The 14,540-nt window shown below is 37.6% G+C and overlaps 1 protein-coding gene and 1 pseudogene across 1 annotated transcript; one reads left to right on the top strand and one right to left on the bottom strand.

The window, feature by feature from the left end:
* Positions 1 to 9,793: 9,793 nt before the first annotated feature.
* On the bottom strand, positions 9,794 to 11,167 carry LOC101142131 (histone H2A-beta, sperm-like; annotated as a pseudogene).
* LOC101123860 (histone H2B type 1-A) lies at positions 11,165 to 11,665 on the top strand. Its single transcript, XM_004043361.2, has one exon. The coding sequence runs from the start codon at positions 11,239 to 11,241 to the stop codon at positions 11,620 to 11,622; it is 384 nt and encodes a 127-aa protein (XP_004043409.1). The 5' UTR covers positions 11,165 to 11,238; the 3' UTR covers positions 11,623 to 11,665.
* The last annotated feature ends 2,875 nt before the right edge of the window (positions 11,666 to 14,540 follow it).

Genomic DNA, 14,540 nt, shown 5'->3' with positions numbered 1-14,540 from the left:
TTTAGGACTTCTGCATCTACTCTAGTAATTGAGATTAGCTTCAGGTTGTCTTGTTTTTCTTTCATCTAGTTTTGATTTCATGGTAACACTAACTCACAGAATTACATAGAAGGTGCTATATTTTCCTGTGCTTTGAATTGGTTTATAAAACCTAGAAAGTTTTTTTTAAGTTTCTGGCAAAAATAGAAGGCATCTCATAAAAAATGTAACATCAGAGAACTATATTCCAAAGTCATTGGAAATAATCTGTTCTCTGTGTAATCATGTTACCAATACAAAATACAATTTGTTTCATTCGTTTCAGTTTGCTTTCAGTGTCAGAGTTTGCTTATTTTCCTTTTGATTTAATTTTATTTCTTGAGCTTGTAAATCATTAACATGTTTTAAATTGTTACTCCTTTTTACAAAAAAAAGTAGTACTCAATACACAGTTTTTTCACCTTTTTTATAAAAACTTCAAATATATCATGGAGATTTCTGTACCAACACATGGAGATGATTCTCATTCATTTCCATGGCTTCCCAGGTGTTCTACTGTGAGTCTGTTCTAGACATTACGCAACATTTCCCCTGTGGATAGACTTTAACATTATTTCCAATTTTTTATATTACAAATAATCTGCATGTACAACCTTGTACATCTTTGTTGTTTCACATATGTGGAGTTGTATTTTCAAGATAGATTGTCAGGAGAATTCCTGGGTCCATGGTTAAGGCATATGTTATTTTGTTAGGTTTTACTAAATTCCGCACAAAATGTATTAATTTGTGTTTTTATTTTATTATTATTTTTTGAGAAATGGGGTTTCCCTCTGTTGCCCAGTGCAGTGGCAGGATCATAGCTAACTGCAGCCTTGAACTCCTGGGCTCAAGGAATTCTCCCACCTCAGCCCCTTGAGTAGCTAGGACTACAGGTGTGTGCCACCACACCTGACTAAATTTCCCACCATACATATTATACCATTGTACACTTCCGCCAGCAGCTGTATGAGTGTGCCTATTTCTCTTCCAGCCTTGGAGTCCCCAGTAACTAGGATTACAGGTGCATACCACCACACCCAGCCGTTTTTTTTTTGTTGTTGTTGTTTTGTTTGTTTGTTTTTGTAAAACAGCATTTCAATATGTTGCCCAGGCTAGTCTTCATGGTCTCAAGCCATCTTCCCTCCTTGACCTCTCTAAATGATGGGATTATAGGCATGAGTCACTATGCCCCACTGGGTTTTGGTTTTATAACAAAAGTTGCATGCCCAGGTTCCCAGTCAGGCCCATTTATGCAAATAAAGGATTTAAATTCACTTAGTTCTGATCGGTCAATGTAACTTAGTTCTGATTGGTCAATACAGTCAAGTCCTGATATGGCTGAACTCTGATTGGCCACCATAGCTGAACACTGATTGGTTGGCTTCCAAGCCCAGAAGTCTCTGTGCCGGATGATTCTTTTAACCTTGGGAGTGGTTACCCAGAGGCTTTGGCTGTAGTTTTACCTTGGCACCAGCAATGACCGGTTTGGCTTGATTATAGAAAGGGAAGTTTTGTGATACTTTTACAACATTTTTCTGAGAACACAGAGTATTTGAATGCTCCCTCACCCAGCTGTGGCCCTCTGGTTCTGTTTGAAGTTTGAGAGCCTCAGTTTGTCACAGGGAGTCCATTTTGTCTGTCGGCCAAGGATATACTTCAACAATGTGATATTTTGTATACATTTTTTTTTTAGACAGAGTCTCACTCTGTCTTGGTGTGATCTCCGCTCACTGCAACCTCTGCCTCCCAAGTTCAAAGGATTCTCTGCCTCAGCCACCCGACTAGCTGGGATTACAGGCATGCACAACCATGCTTGGCTAATTTTTTTTTCTTTTTGTATATTTGTTGTTGTTTTTGAGACAGAGTCTCACTCTGTCGCCCAGACTGGAGTGCAGTGGAGTGATCTGGGCTCACGGCAACCTCTGCCTCCTGGGTCCAAGCGATTCTCCTGTCTCAGCCTCCTGAGTAGCTGGGATTACAGGCGGCCCATCACCACGCCCAGCTAATTTTTGTATCTTTAGTACAGACAGGGTTTCACCATGTTGGCCAAGCTGGTCTCAAACTCCTGACCTCAGGTGATCCACTGGCCTCGGCCTCCCAAAGTGCTGGGATTACAGGTGTGAGCCACAGTGCCCAGCCATATTTTGTATACTTTAACAATGTGATATTTTGATACATGCATTCAATGTGTAATCATTAAATCAGGGTAATTAGGATATCCATCGCCTCAAATGTTTATCATTTCTTTGTGTTGGGAACATTACAAATCTTCTCTTTTAGCTAATTTAAAATATATAATGTGATTATTAACTATACTCATCCTACTGTGCTATCAAATGGTAGAACTTATTCCTTTTATTTTCTACCTATTAACCAACCTTACTTCATTCCCTACCACCTCCTCCACCTTTCACAGTCTCTGGTAACCATAATTTTACTTTCTATCTCCATGAGATCAACTTTTTTAGCTCCCACATATGACTGAGAACATGTGATATTTTTTTTTCTATGCCTGTCTTATTTCACTTAACATCCTCCAGGTTCGCCCACGTTGCTGTTAACGACGGGATTTCCTTTTTTAAGGCTGAATAGTATTGCACTGTGCATATATAGCACGTTTTTAAATTCCAGTCATCCATTGATGGACACTTAAGTTGATTCCATTTCTTAGCTATTGTAAGTAATGCTATAATTAACATGGAAGTGCAGATATTTTATATATTGTCTTAATGTGTTAGAATTGAGATTCATTTTTTGAACCATTTTATTTTCAGAATTATCTTTATAAAAATCTCAGAATAAACTCACTTTTCTGAGAAAGGAGCTCATCAGTAAAGTCAGTATCTTGCATTCCATATAGTCCATTCTTTGGTGGTTAAATTTTTTGCAACTTACATTTTATTGTAATTTTAAACCACCCCTACGGTTATTTATTCTTTTCCTAATGAAATTAGAAGTTCAGTCTAATAACTGTTGTAATACAACAAATAACTTATATTAATCAATAATTTCTAATATTTGAGAAACCCAATTTAAAAAAAAATGACTTTGTAGATGCTTGAAGTTATATCTTGTAAATATCCAGGTGTTTGGTTTGTTTTTTCCATTGTCTGGAGAATGTGGATCATATTTTAGTTTTCTAAGTAACTAAGGTTTAGGATCATTGTCTTCCCTTATGTCAGTCAGTTCCTGCTCCAGCCTGTGACTTTACATTTCTCTTCATAAAATTTTAATTTATTTTTATAATGTTATTTGATCCCAGATTTCTCCAGCTCTGGCTTTGTTTTCCCTAGTAACTAATGGATATGAGTTATACTGTCGCCTCATAGCTAAAAGGGGCTAGTTTTAACTTTTTGTTTTGAAATAATTATAGGTTCACAGGAAGGTGCAAGGCTAGTATACAGAGGTTCCCTGTATCCTTCATTAATTTTATCCCAGTGGCCTTATCTTAATTACTATAGCACAATTTCAAAACCAGGCATGTGACATTGGTACAATGTGTGAATAGTTCCATATAATTTTATCACGTGTGTAGATTTGTGTAACCATCACAATCAAAGTACAGAACAATTCTATCATCACAAAGATCTCCTTAATGTTACACCTTAATAACCACACCTCATGCTATCCCCTCAGCCTCACCATCCCAAACCCCTGGGAACCATTAAGTTATTCTCCATCCCTATGACTTTATTTTGAAATGTTATATAAATGGAATCATATAGTATGTAATCTTTTGATATTGGCTTTATTTTCAGTCAACATAATTTCCTAGAAGTCCATTCTACTCATTCTGTATACCAATAGCTTTTCTTTTTTGTTGCTGAGTAATATTTCACGGTATAAATATACCACAGTGTGTTTAAACGTTCACTCATTAAAGGACATCTTAATTGTTTCTAAGGCTTACCTATTAAAAACAATCTGCTATGGATATATGCATACAGATTTTTGTGTGAGCATAACATTATAGACTGAATATTTGTGTCCCTTAGTTCATATGTTTGTGTCCCCTCAATTCACATGTTGAAATTCTAACTTCCAGTGTGATGGTATTAGGAGGTGGAGTTTTGGGAATGTAATTATGTCATAAGTGTAGAGCCCTCATGAATGAGATTAGTGCCCTTATGAGAAGAGAATCCAGAAAGCTTGCTTTCTATCTCTCTTCTCTCTCTGCCACGTCAGGATACAAGAAGGCTATCCACAAACCAAGAAGAGTTCCCTCACTAGAGATCAGATCTGCCAGCACCCGGATCTTAGACTTCCCAGATTTCAGAACTGTGAGAAATACTTTTGTTTGTTTGTTTAAGCTACTTGGTCTATAGTATTTTTGTTGTAGCAGCCCAAACTGACTAAAACACATACATTTTCATTTCTCTGGAATGAATGTTCCATAGCGGGAGTACTAGATCATGTTGTAAGTATATGTTTTGATTTTACAGAAACTGCAAAATGTTTCCCAAGGTGATCTGTACCATTTTATAGTTTTACCAGCAATGTATGGGCGATCAGGTTTTCCCATATTCATGCCATCATTTGATGTTGTCAATTTTTTAATTTTAGTTGCTCAGTAAGTGTGTAGTGATACCTCATCCTAGTCTTAATTTACACTTTCCTAATGAGCATTAATGTTAAACATCTCCTCGTGTGCTTTTTTGCCCTTTGTGCGTCCTTGGCAGTGAAATGTTTCCTCATGAATATTGTTCATTTTTTACTGGGATAGTTTGGTTTTTTATTGTTGAGATTTGAGAATTCTTTATATTAACATAGATCAAGTATTTTACCATATATATGGTTTGCAAATATATTCTGTAAGTCTGCAGCCTGTCGTTTTTTTCTTCACAGAGACTTTCACAGAACAAAAGCTTTTACTTTTTTTTTCTTTTCTGGATTGTTTTGATTTCATGTCTAAAAACTTTTTGCATACATCTAGACTCAAAAGACTTTTCTTCTACATATTTTTTCTAAAAGGTTAATAGTTTTACATTTTTCATATTTAAATATATGATCTATATGAGTTAATTTTAGGCAAGGTGTAAGGTTTAAGTCAACATACATATTTTTGCCTATTGCTCTAGCATCAGCTATTGAAAACACTATCCTTCCTTCATTAAATTGTTTTTTAATCTTTGTCAAAACTCAGTTGGTCATACTTGTGTAGGACTATCTGTGTGTTCTCTCTTCTGTTCCATTGATCTATTCTGCCATTACTACACAGTGTTGATTACTATATTATATAATAAGTCCTGAATTTGGTTACAGTTATCCCTACCACTTTATTCTTTTTCAAAATAGTTTTAGATGTTCTAGTTCCTTTTACTTGTACTTTTAAGATTTATTGTGATTTTTCACATAAACAATCATATCATCTGTGAATATAGGGAGTTTTATTTTCTCCCAAATCCATATGCTCTTAATTTCTTTTTCTTGCCTTGTTGTACTAGCAAGGACTTCCAGTATACAGTTGAATTTAATTGTGAGTGAACATTTTGCCTTGCTCCTGATCTTAGATACCAATCTAGAATCCAGGTAGAATCTGAATGTCTAGGATTAAGGGGAATCAGAAGAAACATGTTAAGAATAAAACACTTTATATAATGTAGGACTTATATTTCTCTGTCGTAACAATCATAGAGAAGACTCTTTTGAAGGAATTCCTAATTTTGTTATTATATTTTGAAAGGGGGAAACTGTCAGTGATCTAGTAACATTGTTATTTCATTGGAAGGCAGTAACTTTTATTTCCAAAATCATGTTATTTGGGTGCCATATGATGGTCATATATTACTGGTTGTAATAGCAGTTGTAACCACCCAATGGGTTTCTTTTGCCTGCTGCCCAGATAAAGCCAATTTATCAATATAAGGAAATTGCAATAGAGAAACAGTTTAATACATGTAAAACAGGCTAGAAGGGAGACTAGAGCTTTATTACTACTCAAACTAACCTCCTCGAAAATTTGGAGGCTAGGGTTTTTCAAAGATAGTTTGGCAAGCAGAGGGCTAGGGAATGGGTGCTGCTGATTGGTTGAGAAAGCAATCATAGGGATAGGGAAAATGGTCTTCCTGAAGCTGAGTCCACTTCTGAGTAGTGGCCATAGGACCAGTTGAGTCAAGAGTCATGGACCCAGTGGGGCCATCCAGTCATCAGAAATGCAAAAGCCTGAAAAGACATCCAAAAATCCAATCTTAGATTCTACACTAATGACATTATTTACAAGAGTAATTGGAGAAGTTGCAAATCTTGTCACCTATAGAATAATGGTTGGTAATGGAATAATGTTTCAACTACAGATTAAGACCCTCTCATCCTCCTAACCTGGTAGGCTTTCATTAGTTTTACAAAGGTAGTTTAATTTATTGAGAAGGGCTATTATAACTTAAACTAGAAACTAAATTTCTCCCAAAGTTAGCTTGGCCCATGCCCAGAAATAACCAAGGGCAGTTTGGAGGTTGGTTAGGTAAGATCTAACAAGATCTAGCAAGATGAAGTTGGTTAGGACAGATCTCTTTCACTGTCATAATTTTCTCACTGTTACAATTTTTGCAAATGTGATTTCATAATGAGTTCAGTTGGACCATGTAATTTTGTACAATTTAATGGAAAAGATAATAGGGTGTTAATTTTATTTTTACTGTGTAGAAAGACCTTGAGAACAATTTAGTTAAATATGGTCCAGTTCTGATAAATTTCAGGATTTTAAAAGAATCTTGGTGTAACAGAAGACACTGAGAGTCAGACCTGCCCATCCCACTGGTCTGATATGGGTTCTTAACAGTAGAAGGAAGGAATGGGTTAATGACCCCATGGAAGGGAGTCAAAATGTTCTGAGGATCCAAAAATCTTCTCAAAGCACCAGCCACACCCCTTGTTTGGCTCTAAATTTGTCTTCTAATTGCTTTACAGTATTAAAGGAAAGAGAAAAATTCCATCTTTTAGCTTAATTTCATGCTTCTTCCTTATTCTTATCCCTTCTGGCACACCCTGATTAAGAACAAAGCCATTTAATCTCACCGAAATGAGTACTGAGATACGGGGCCATGGTTAAAGACCAAACACATTTAATTGACTATGATTTTGGGGAGGGGTTTTTATTGTGTCAAGCCGAAAATTTTGCTTAAATTTGTCAGACAGATGTTCTTACAAAAGAAACTCATTATTGAGATAAATTAAGGAGGAAAGGGTGGGGCCCATTAACAGTTCTCTTCTAGGGTAACCGTAGACTAGAAAGAAAAGCTGCTGGGACTGAAGTCCTCAGAGAGTGGAATCTGAGATACACAGACATTCCCCCTACCACCCCACCCCCACCACCTTCTCTTTCAACAGCCACAGAAGTTTTTATTTCTGATGTCACCTTTATTTTTTAAAGTGCTCCAAGAGCAAGAGATTCAGCCACTGGCAGCTCTGGATTAATTTTCTAAAATTTTTTATTTGTCCTGCAACCCTATAAATATGTCTCTTCAATCTCCAGGTCTGAAAATATCAGAAAAGATTCTTACTGGCTCAGCTTGGGTGGCATGCCCAACCTTTGAACCAATCATGGTACCCCAGTGAGTGCAGTTCCTTTATTGATTAAACCTGAGTGCAGAGTGGACTGCCCTGATTGACCATTTTCATCATCCCAATCTTGTTCTGAAGAGCAAGTCATGAACCACTTGTGAAATAGAACATACAATAAAACAATAGAACACAACACAATAATTTAGAAAGTAATGTCAGAATGCTTCCACCATAGCATATTGTTTTTGAAAACTTTTGTTTTAGCTCTTGGTATGTACATGTTTCCCTAACTGTGACTTTGATCATGGAATAAAAGGTATTTCTTAAATATTTGTTGTAGTTAAAAAAAAAAAGTGAAAAAACTTTTAGCTCTACTGTATGGTTTGGGTACTTGAATTCAGTCAATGTTGATGTTTCCAGATTAGGATTTTGTGATGTGTTACAGCAGTAAGACAGTTCCCTTGTTTGGTCTTTTGCAGAACAGACTGCATTAGAGCATGACTGCTCACTTAATCTCTCTGCTCCTCATTCACCCACTTTAGAGGGTAATCAGATGTACTTATGTCCCTTCTGGGCTTTAACACCAAGTATTATGTGTCCTTGCTCATTCTCCATTTCATTTGTCTTTAATCCCCCTACATTCCCTATTTTCCACAGTATAATTACAGTAGAATATTGTCATTTCCTTTAGCAAATGTTTACCATGGATTTCTGAATTTATAAATGAAAAATAGCCAACACTCACCAAAAATGTTCTGTTTTACTTATTAAAATCCCTTGTCATATAATACAATCTGCATGAACTAAGGATGATAGATTAATGCCATCATTCTGAAGCAGCTGCAATTACTACATTGAACATAAGCGAGTTACTGAAATGATATTTTTTGAAACTTGATCACAGCTCCTTTTCTGAAAGGGTGTGTGGCTCTGAGGAGAACTGTTGATTTCCAATAATTATTTCCCAGTTAATTGTGGGGCATTGCCCTGCAGTTGTTACTTAAATCTGATTTTATTTTCCTTCTACTAGTATAGGAGAATCTTTTCAATACCCTTTTTAAAGATTTGTCTAATCATCAAGAACATTATTAAATAACAGTGATTGTAAAAGTCCTCTAACAACTACTAGTATTCCACTAAGAAACAAAGATTATCCATCTAAACATATTAACAAATGCCTTTTAAGCATCTACTGAGTTTAAGATTTATTTTTCCTTTAGCAAACAGGTTTGCATTTTACTCAGCATTCAAATATCCTTACACTCGTAGATGGATCCTGGTTTATCACTGTTAACTTTTTAATTGGCTACCAGAGTTGATTGCTCATATTTAATGGAAGATTTGTGTATATTTACTTATAACTGAGAATGTGCTGCACTTAGTAGCATGCCTTCTTCATTCACTTTTGGGATTTTTTTAATAATTTGAAACCATTTCGTTAGCTGTAGATTTATCCTTTTCTTAAATGTCTAAGAAGAAGCCTGATATTTGAGGATGTTAGCTCATTAGTAACCTCATTTTTTTCCCCATTCATCTTAATCCTCACTGCTTTCTAGGTTTAATTTAAGCAATTTCTATTTTTTCAGAAACTCTTACATTTCTTCAATACTTTCAAATATGTTAACATAGGTTTTTTTAAACTATGTCCTTGTAACCTTAAAACAATTCCTAAATATCTCTATCTAAATTAAGTTCCCAGGAGGTTTAATAATTGTTTTCAACAAATAGCTCTCATATTTATTAAATTCTATAGGTTTAGGGTAATAATTTTATGGACACAAGCATTGTGAAGAAAATAACTTTTGGCCGTGCGCAGTGGCTCACCCTTGTAATCCCAGCATTTTGGGAGGCTCAGGTGGGCGGATCACCTGAGGTCAGGAGTTTGAGATCAACCTAACCATCGTGGTGAAACCCCATCTCTACTAAAAATACAAAAAACTAGCCGGGTATAGTGGCACGTGCATGTAATCCCAGCTACTCGGGAGGCTGAGGCAGGAGAATCACTGGAACCCAGGAGGTGGAGGTTGCAGTGAGATTGTACCACTGCACTCCAGCCTGGGCGACAGAGCAATACTCTGTCATACACACACACACACACACACAGTATTAGGCTTTGGTTTGAGATATAACCCACATACTAAAATATTAGTATCTATATACTTATAAATACGAGTATTTATAAGTATGAACATATTTATATTTCAGTGTGTCCATTACATCTCAAACCAAAGGCTAATTATAGGTTTGTATCTTAGTGTATAGGTTATAAACCTTATAAACATTATAAACTTTATTATAGTGTATTAAGCACTTCACATAGGTAAGGTATCACATATCTGTATGTACTTTTATCTTTTGGTTTATTAACATAGCATGGCTACGGTCTTCTAGACATATAACCATCCTAGAATTCTCGGAAGGTAATTCTTTGGCAGAAGAAAACATGCGCCCTAGGAGTATGTTTAGATATGCCCATTCCTTGACTGATGTCCATACAGTCATGTTCTCCCAACAAGAGTTGTGCTGAAAGCTGCAAGTTTACAAATCTTCCTTTGCTTCTAATCATTTACTCTAATTCGACACTCTAACTAAAATTCAACCCTCAAAATATGATTCCCCATCTTCACATTATTTTTCTCAGGAATTACATAGGTTGTCACAATAACGTCCTAATTTGTTTGTTCGTTTTCCCAAGAAGAATGGCATTTTCCCTTCCAGGAGCCTGCTATAATCACTGCTCTGCCTACCTGAAGTAGGTGCTGAAACAGTTCCACCCAGAAACATCAAGTTCTGCTGTCAATACTACCGAGTATTAAAGGAAACTGCTTCGGATACCCCAATAACCAGAACTGTTCTGAGTCCTGTACGAAAGCTGTAGTCTTATTGACGAAACAGCATTTTGTAATCCTTTTGTAAACTAGCTCTTTCTCAGAAATCGAGTGGCTCTGAAAAGGGCCTTTGATTTCAGCTTTGGGGTTTTTGTTTTTGTTTTTGTTTCTTCTAGACATTAGACATTCAAGTCACTTCGCTGGCTTTTACAACTTGCGTGGTTATTCATACTGGACTTTGTGGTAGTGGCTCCCAATCCTTTGGGACAGCAGCACCGCTTGGATGTTGGGCAAAACGTCACCCTAAGCCATTGTCACTCGGGCCAGCAGCTTGTCGAGCTCCTTGTCGTTGCGGATGGCCAGCTGCAGGTGGCGCGGGATGATGCGGGTCTTCTTCTTGTTCCGACGGCGGCGTTGCCCGCCAACTCCAGGGTGTCGGAGGCCAGGTACTCCAGAACCGCCGGCAGGTACGCTAGCGTGCAGCCCCCGACCCTCTCGGCATCGTTGCCCTTGCTGAGCAGCCGGTTGACACCGCCCACGGGGAACTGCAGAACCTCTCTGAATGAATAGCGCGTACCCTTCCCCCGAGCTTCCCTAGTCTAAGACATAGCCCAAAACTAAAAGTTCTAACGGAAAAAGACACCCGTTAAAACGGGTACTCAGCGTATTTCTAGTCTGACAGCAGATTGTGGATTATCTGATTGATTGGCTGATAGCCATCTATCCAATCAGAGAACCTTACTGCAATTGCCTTATTTACATACTCTACCTATTATCCAATCAGATGTTGGATGCAAATGACGTAGGTTGAGGGCCATGCCTATAAATATCACGCTTCACTCCAGTCAAACATCAGTTAGTGATCTCCCCATGAACTTGGAAGATAAACATGCTGGAGCTTGCTTCAAAGGGCACTACCATTTCCAAAAAGGGCTTTAAGAAGGCAGTCGCTAAAACTCAAAAGAAGGAGGACAAAAAGCGCAAGAGATGCCGCAAAGAGAGCTATTCTATTTACATCTACAAGGTGCTGAAGCAGGTCCACCCGGACACTGGAATCTCTTCCAAGGCCATGAGTATCATGAATTCTTTTGTTAGTGACATTTTTGAGCGCATTGCCGGTGAGGCTTCCCTCCTGGCGCATTATGACAAGCGCTCGACCATCACCTCCAGGGAGATCCAGACGGCCGTGCGCCTGCTGCTGCCTGGGGAATTAGCCAAGCACGCTGTGTCGGAGGGCACCAAGGCTGTCACCAAGTACACCAGCTCCAAGTAAAACATGATAGAGCCAGCAGATGAGCTCCACAAACCAAAGGCTCTTTTAAGAGCCAATGAAAGTTTCTAATAGGGCTGTAGAATGTTTATTTTATTATAGAGTATGCCTCATTGCCAGACTGATAATTTTTTCCTAGACTAGGCATAACATGGTTATCTTTAAGTCTAAACTTTGCATTAATCAACTGTATCTGCCCCAGTATTGGTGAAAGCTAAAATCTCACAGCCGAGGCAATTAAATGGGAGCTCCCATAATCCTGGGTTCATGGGGATATTCTTTCTGTGGACAGTGCCATGGGGAAATACGGCTTGCCTTTTGTCTACGACGTTTTCTACTACAAACCCTCTACGATGACAGCAAAAAAGGCCTGGAGCTCCCCACTTAGGGAAGTCTGGCACTGAGCGTTAGGCTGTTTGCTTTTTCTTGACTTTGGCCATAATGTGTGCAAAACATTCTCCAAGTCCGGGTGGACCTGCTCCAGCACCTTGTAGATGTAAATAGAATAGCTCTCTTTGCAGCATCTCTTGTGCTTTTTACGCTCCTTTTCTTGCACATTATGAAAAGTGATCAGGCTAACTCCCCTTGAACTGCTGGAATTTGAGGACCAAAGCCCAAGGTTTCTGCGTCTCTGTGAACTCCAGTAAACTGCTTACTCAATATCACAGTTCTTATGTTGCTTAGCCGCTTAAGAATTATCTCCACAGGGATTTCCAGTTGATCCCAACAGAACTGTTCCTGAACTTCTGCATTCTCTATATCCATGAGTACCACCCTATTCACATGGTTGTCCAAGCCAGAAATGTATTTTTTCCCTAATAGTCTCTGTTCAACCTCCATCCACTTCAATCTCTCAAGATATGGTAATTTTACTTCCTACATATTTCTGTTGTCTGATTATACACCATCTCCACCGCTAACATTTTTGTCTGCATACTCATGATCTCACACCTGGATTAGTTTCCAATTAATCTTACTGCTCTTAATCTTGCCTCCCTAAAAACCACTCTCCACCCAACTATTTTCATTTTTTAAATTGACAAAAATTGTGTATTTACTGTGTACAACATGATGTTTTGAAATATGTATACATCGCGGAATGGCAATCTAATTAACATATGCATTACCCCACATATTTTTTACAAAAACACTTTACTCTTTGCAATTTTCAAGAATACAACATATTGATACCAACTATAATCAGCATACTGTACAATAGAGCTCTTCAGCTTATTCCTCCTAAGTGAAATTTCATATCCTTTAACCAATATCTTCCCACCACTCCCCAACTCTAGCCACTGGTAACCACCACTCTGCTACTTATATGAGTTCAACTTTTTTTAAATTCCACTTATGAGACCATACAGCATTTGTCTTTCTGTGCCTCGCTCATTTCACTTAACATCCTCCAGGTTCATCCATGTTGCTGCCAATGACAGAATTCTTTTTCTTTTTTGAGGCCAAATAGTATTCTATTATGTATATATGTCACATTTTCTTTAGCCATTCATCTCCTGAAGGACATTTATGTTCTTTCTATATCTTGTCTATTGAGAATAATTCTGCAATGAACATGGGAGTACAGATATCTCTTTGAGAAACTGATTTTATTTCCTTTCAATATATACCCAGTAGTAGGATTGTTGGATTATATGGTAGTTCTATTTTTAATTTTTTGAGGAAATTCTATACTGTTTTCCACAACGTATGCACTAAAATATTACCATTTTCAATCTTATTTGAAGCACAAATATTACTATATCACACATTTTAAAAAATATTTTGAAAACTCAATTTGGTATTGTTTTATTAATAGTATTAAGTATTTTATTGCATGCACTTAGAAATTTATATTAAGCTGTGTATAGGATCAGCTAGACTTGCAAAGAAATCAATAGTACGATAAAAGTTTTGAATGTTGGAGCTTTTTGGATTGTGGATGCTCAACCTATATTGCAAACATGTAAAACTCAAGAAAATCTATCAAGAAACCAATAGGAAAATAAGTCAATTCAGTGAGGTACTAGAAGGATATTTTTAAAAAATGCACGGAAAGCAGTCTTACATATATAACAAAAAAAGTTTAAAAATAATGAATAGGAAATACCTCATTTACAGTAACAACAAAAACAAAATACCCAGAACTATATTTAACTTTTTAAAATGCCAAATATATATGAAGGTAGATGATCAGTTCACACCCATCCCGTGGTTTTCTGTAGGTGAATGACTCAGGCAGCACCTGAAGTAGCTCAGTTCTAGAAAATGGACCTGAGAGGAACGGGGTCCTCTGGGAAGACTCCTCTTGCTTTCAATCCAAGACCCAGTGGAATAGACTGACTCTTCCTGCCTTTACTTTATCCTATCCTCTCTGCATGAACACTTGGAACTGTAACTAGTATGATGGCAAAGTCACAGTGTGGAGAAGGGCAGAGGCAAGACTGCAGGGTAGTGGAGCCAGGGCTGTGATTATCCTATTGGTGGAACTTCTCTGCCTTTATGTTGTCCTGTTTGGTTGCATTACTTATCTCAACCAGTTCAGCTAGCATTTCCTATTATTTGCAGCCAAAATACATCTGATATAAAAGCTACATGAAGTTTGGTCTGAAAACAGTTTTTATTTGCTGGTATTCCTACTTATCTACTGCCCAAATAAGCCTAAAAGTCCTTGGGTAATCAGGGTAGTCTGACAGTGGTCACAAAGTTGACAGGTTATTTGGCAGCTATGTGATACCTGCTGTTTTCCAAGGTGTTAGAGAAGCATGAATCCCTGATTAGAGATGATCCCATCCCCAATACAAGGTGAGCATAGATGCTAGATGCCCCTTCCCCCCGATTTGTCACCTCCTTGGAAGATTTCCCAGCTAAAGCATGCAGGGGCTTTGCAGGGACTGTCTTACTGTTCACAAAAGTGTGGGGGC

The sequence above is a fragment of the Gorilla gorilla genome, chromosome 5, assembly GCF_029281585.2.
Source record: "Gorilla gorilla gorilla isolate KB3781 chromosome 5, NHGRI_mGorGor1-v2.1_pri, whole genome shotgun sequence".
In the NCBI taxonomy this organism is placed as follows: domain Eukaryota; kingdom Metazoa; phylum Chordata; class Mammalia; order Primates; family Hominidae; genus Gorilla; species Gorilla gorilla.
This window is presented reverse-complemented; position numbering and strand designations above follow the sequence as displayed.

Excerpts from the sequence above, each read along its gene's own strand:
- LOC101123860 (XM_004043361.2), top strand. The coding sequence starts at position 11,239 with ATGCTGGAGCTTGCTTCAAAGGGCACTACCATTTCCAAAAAGGGCTTT.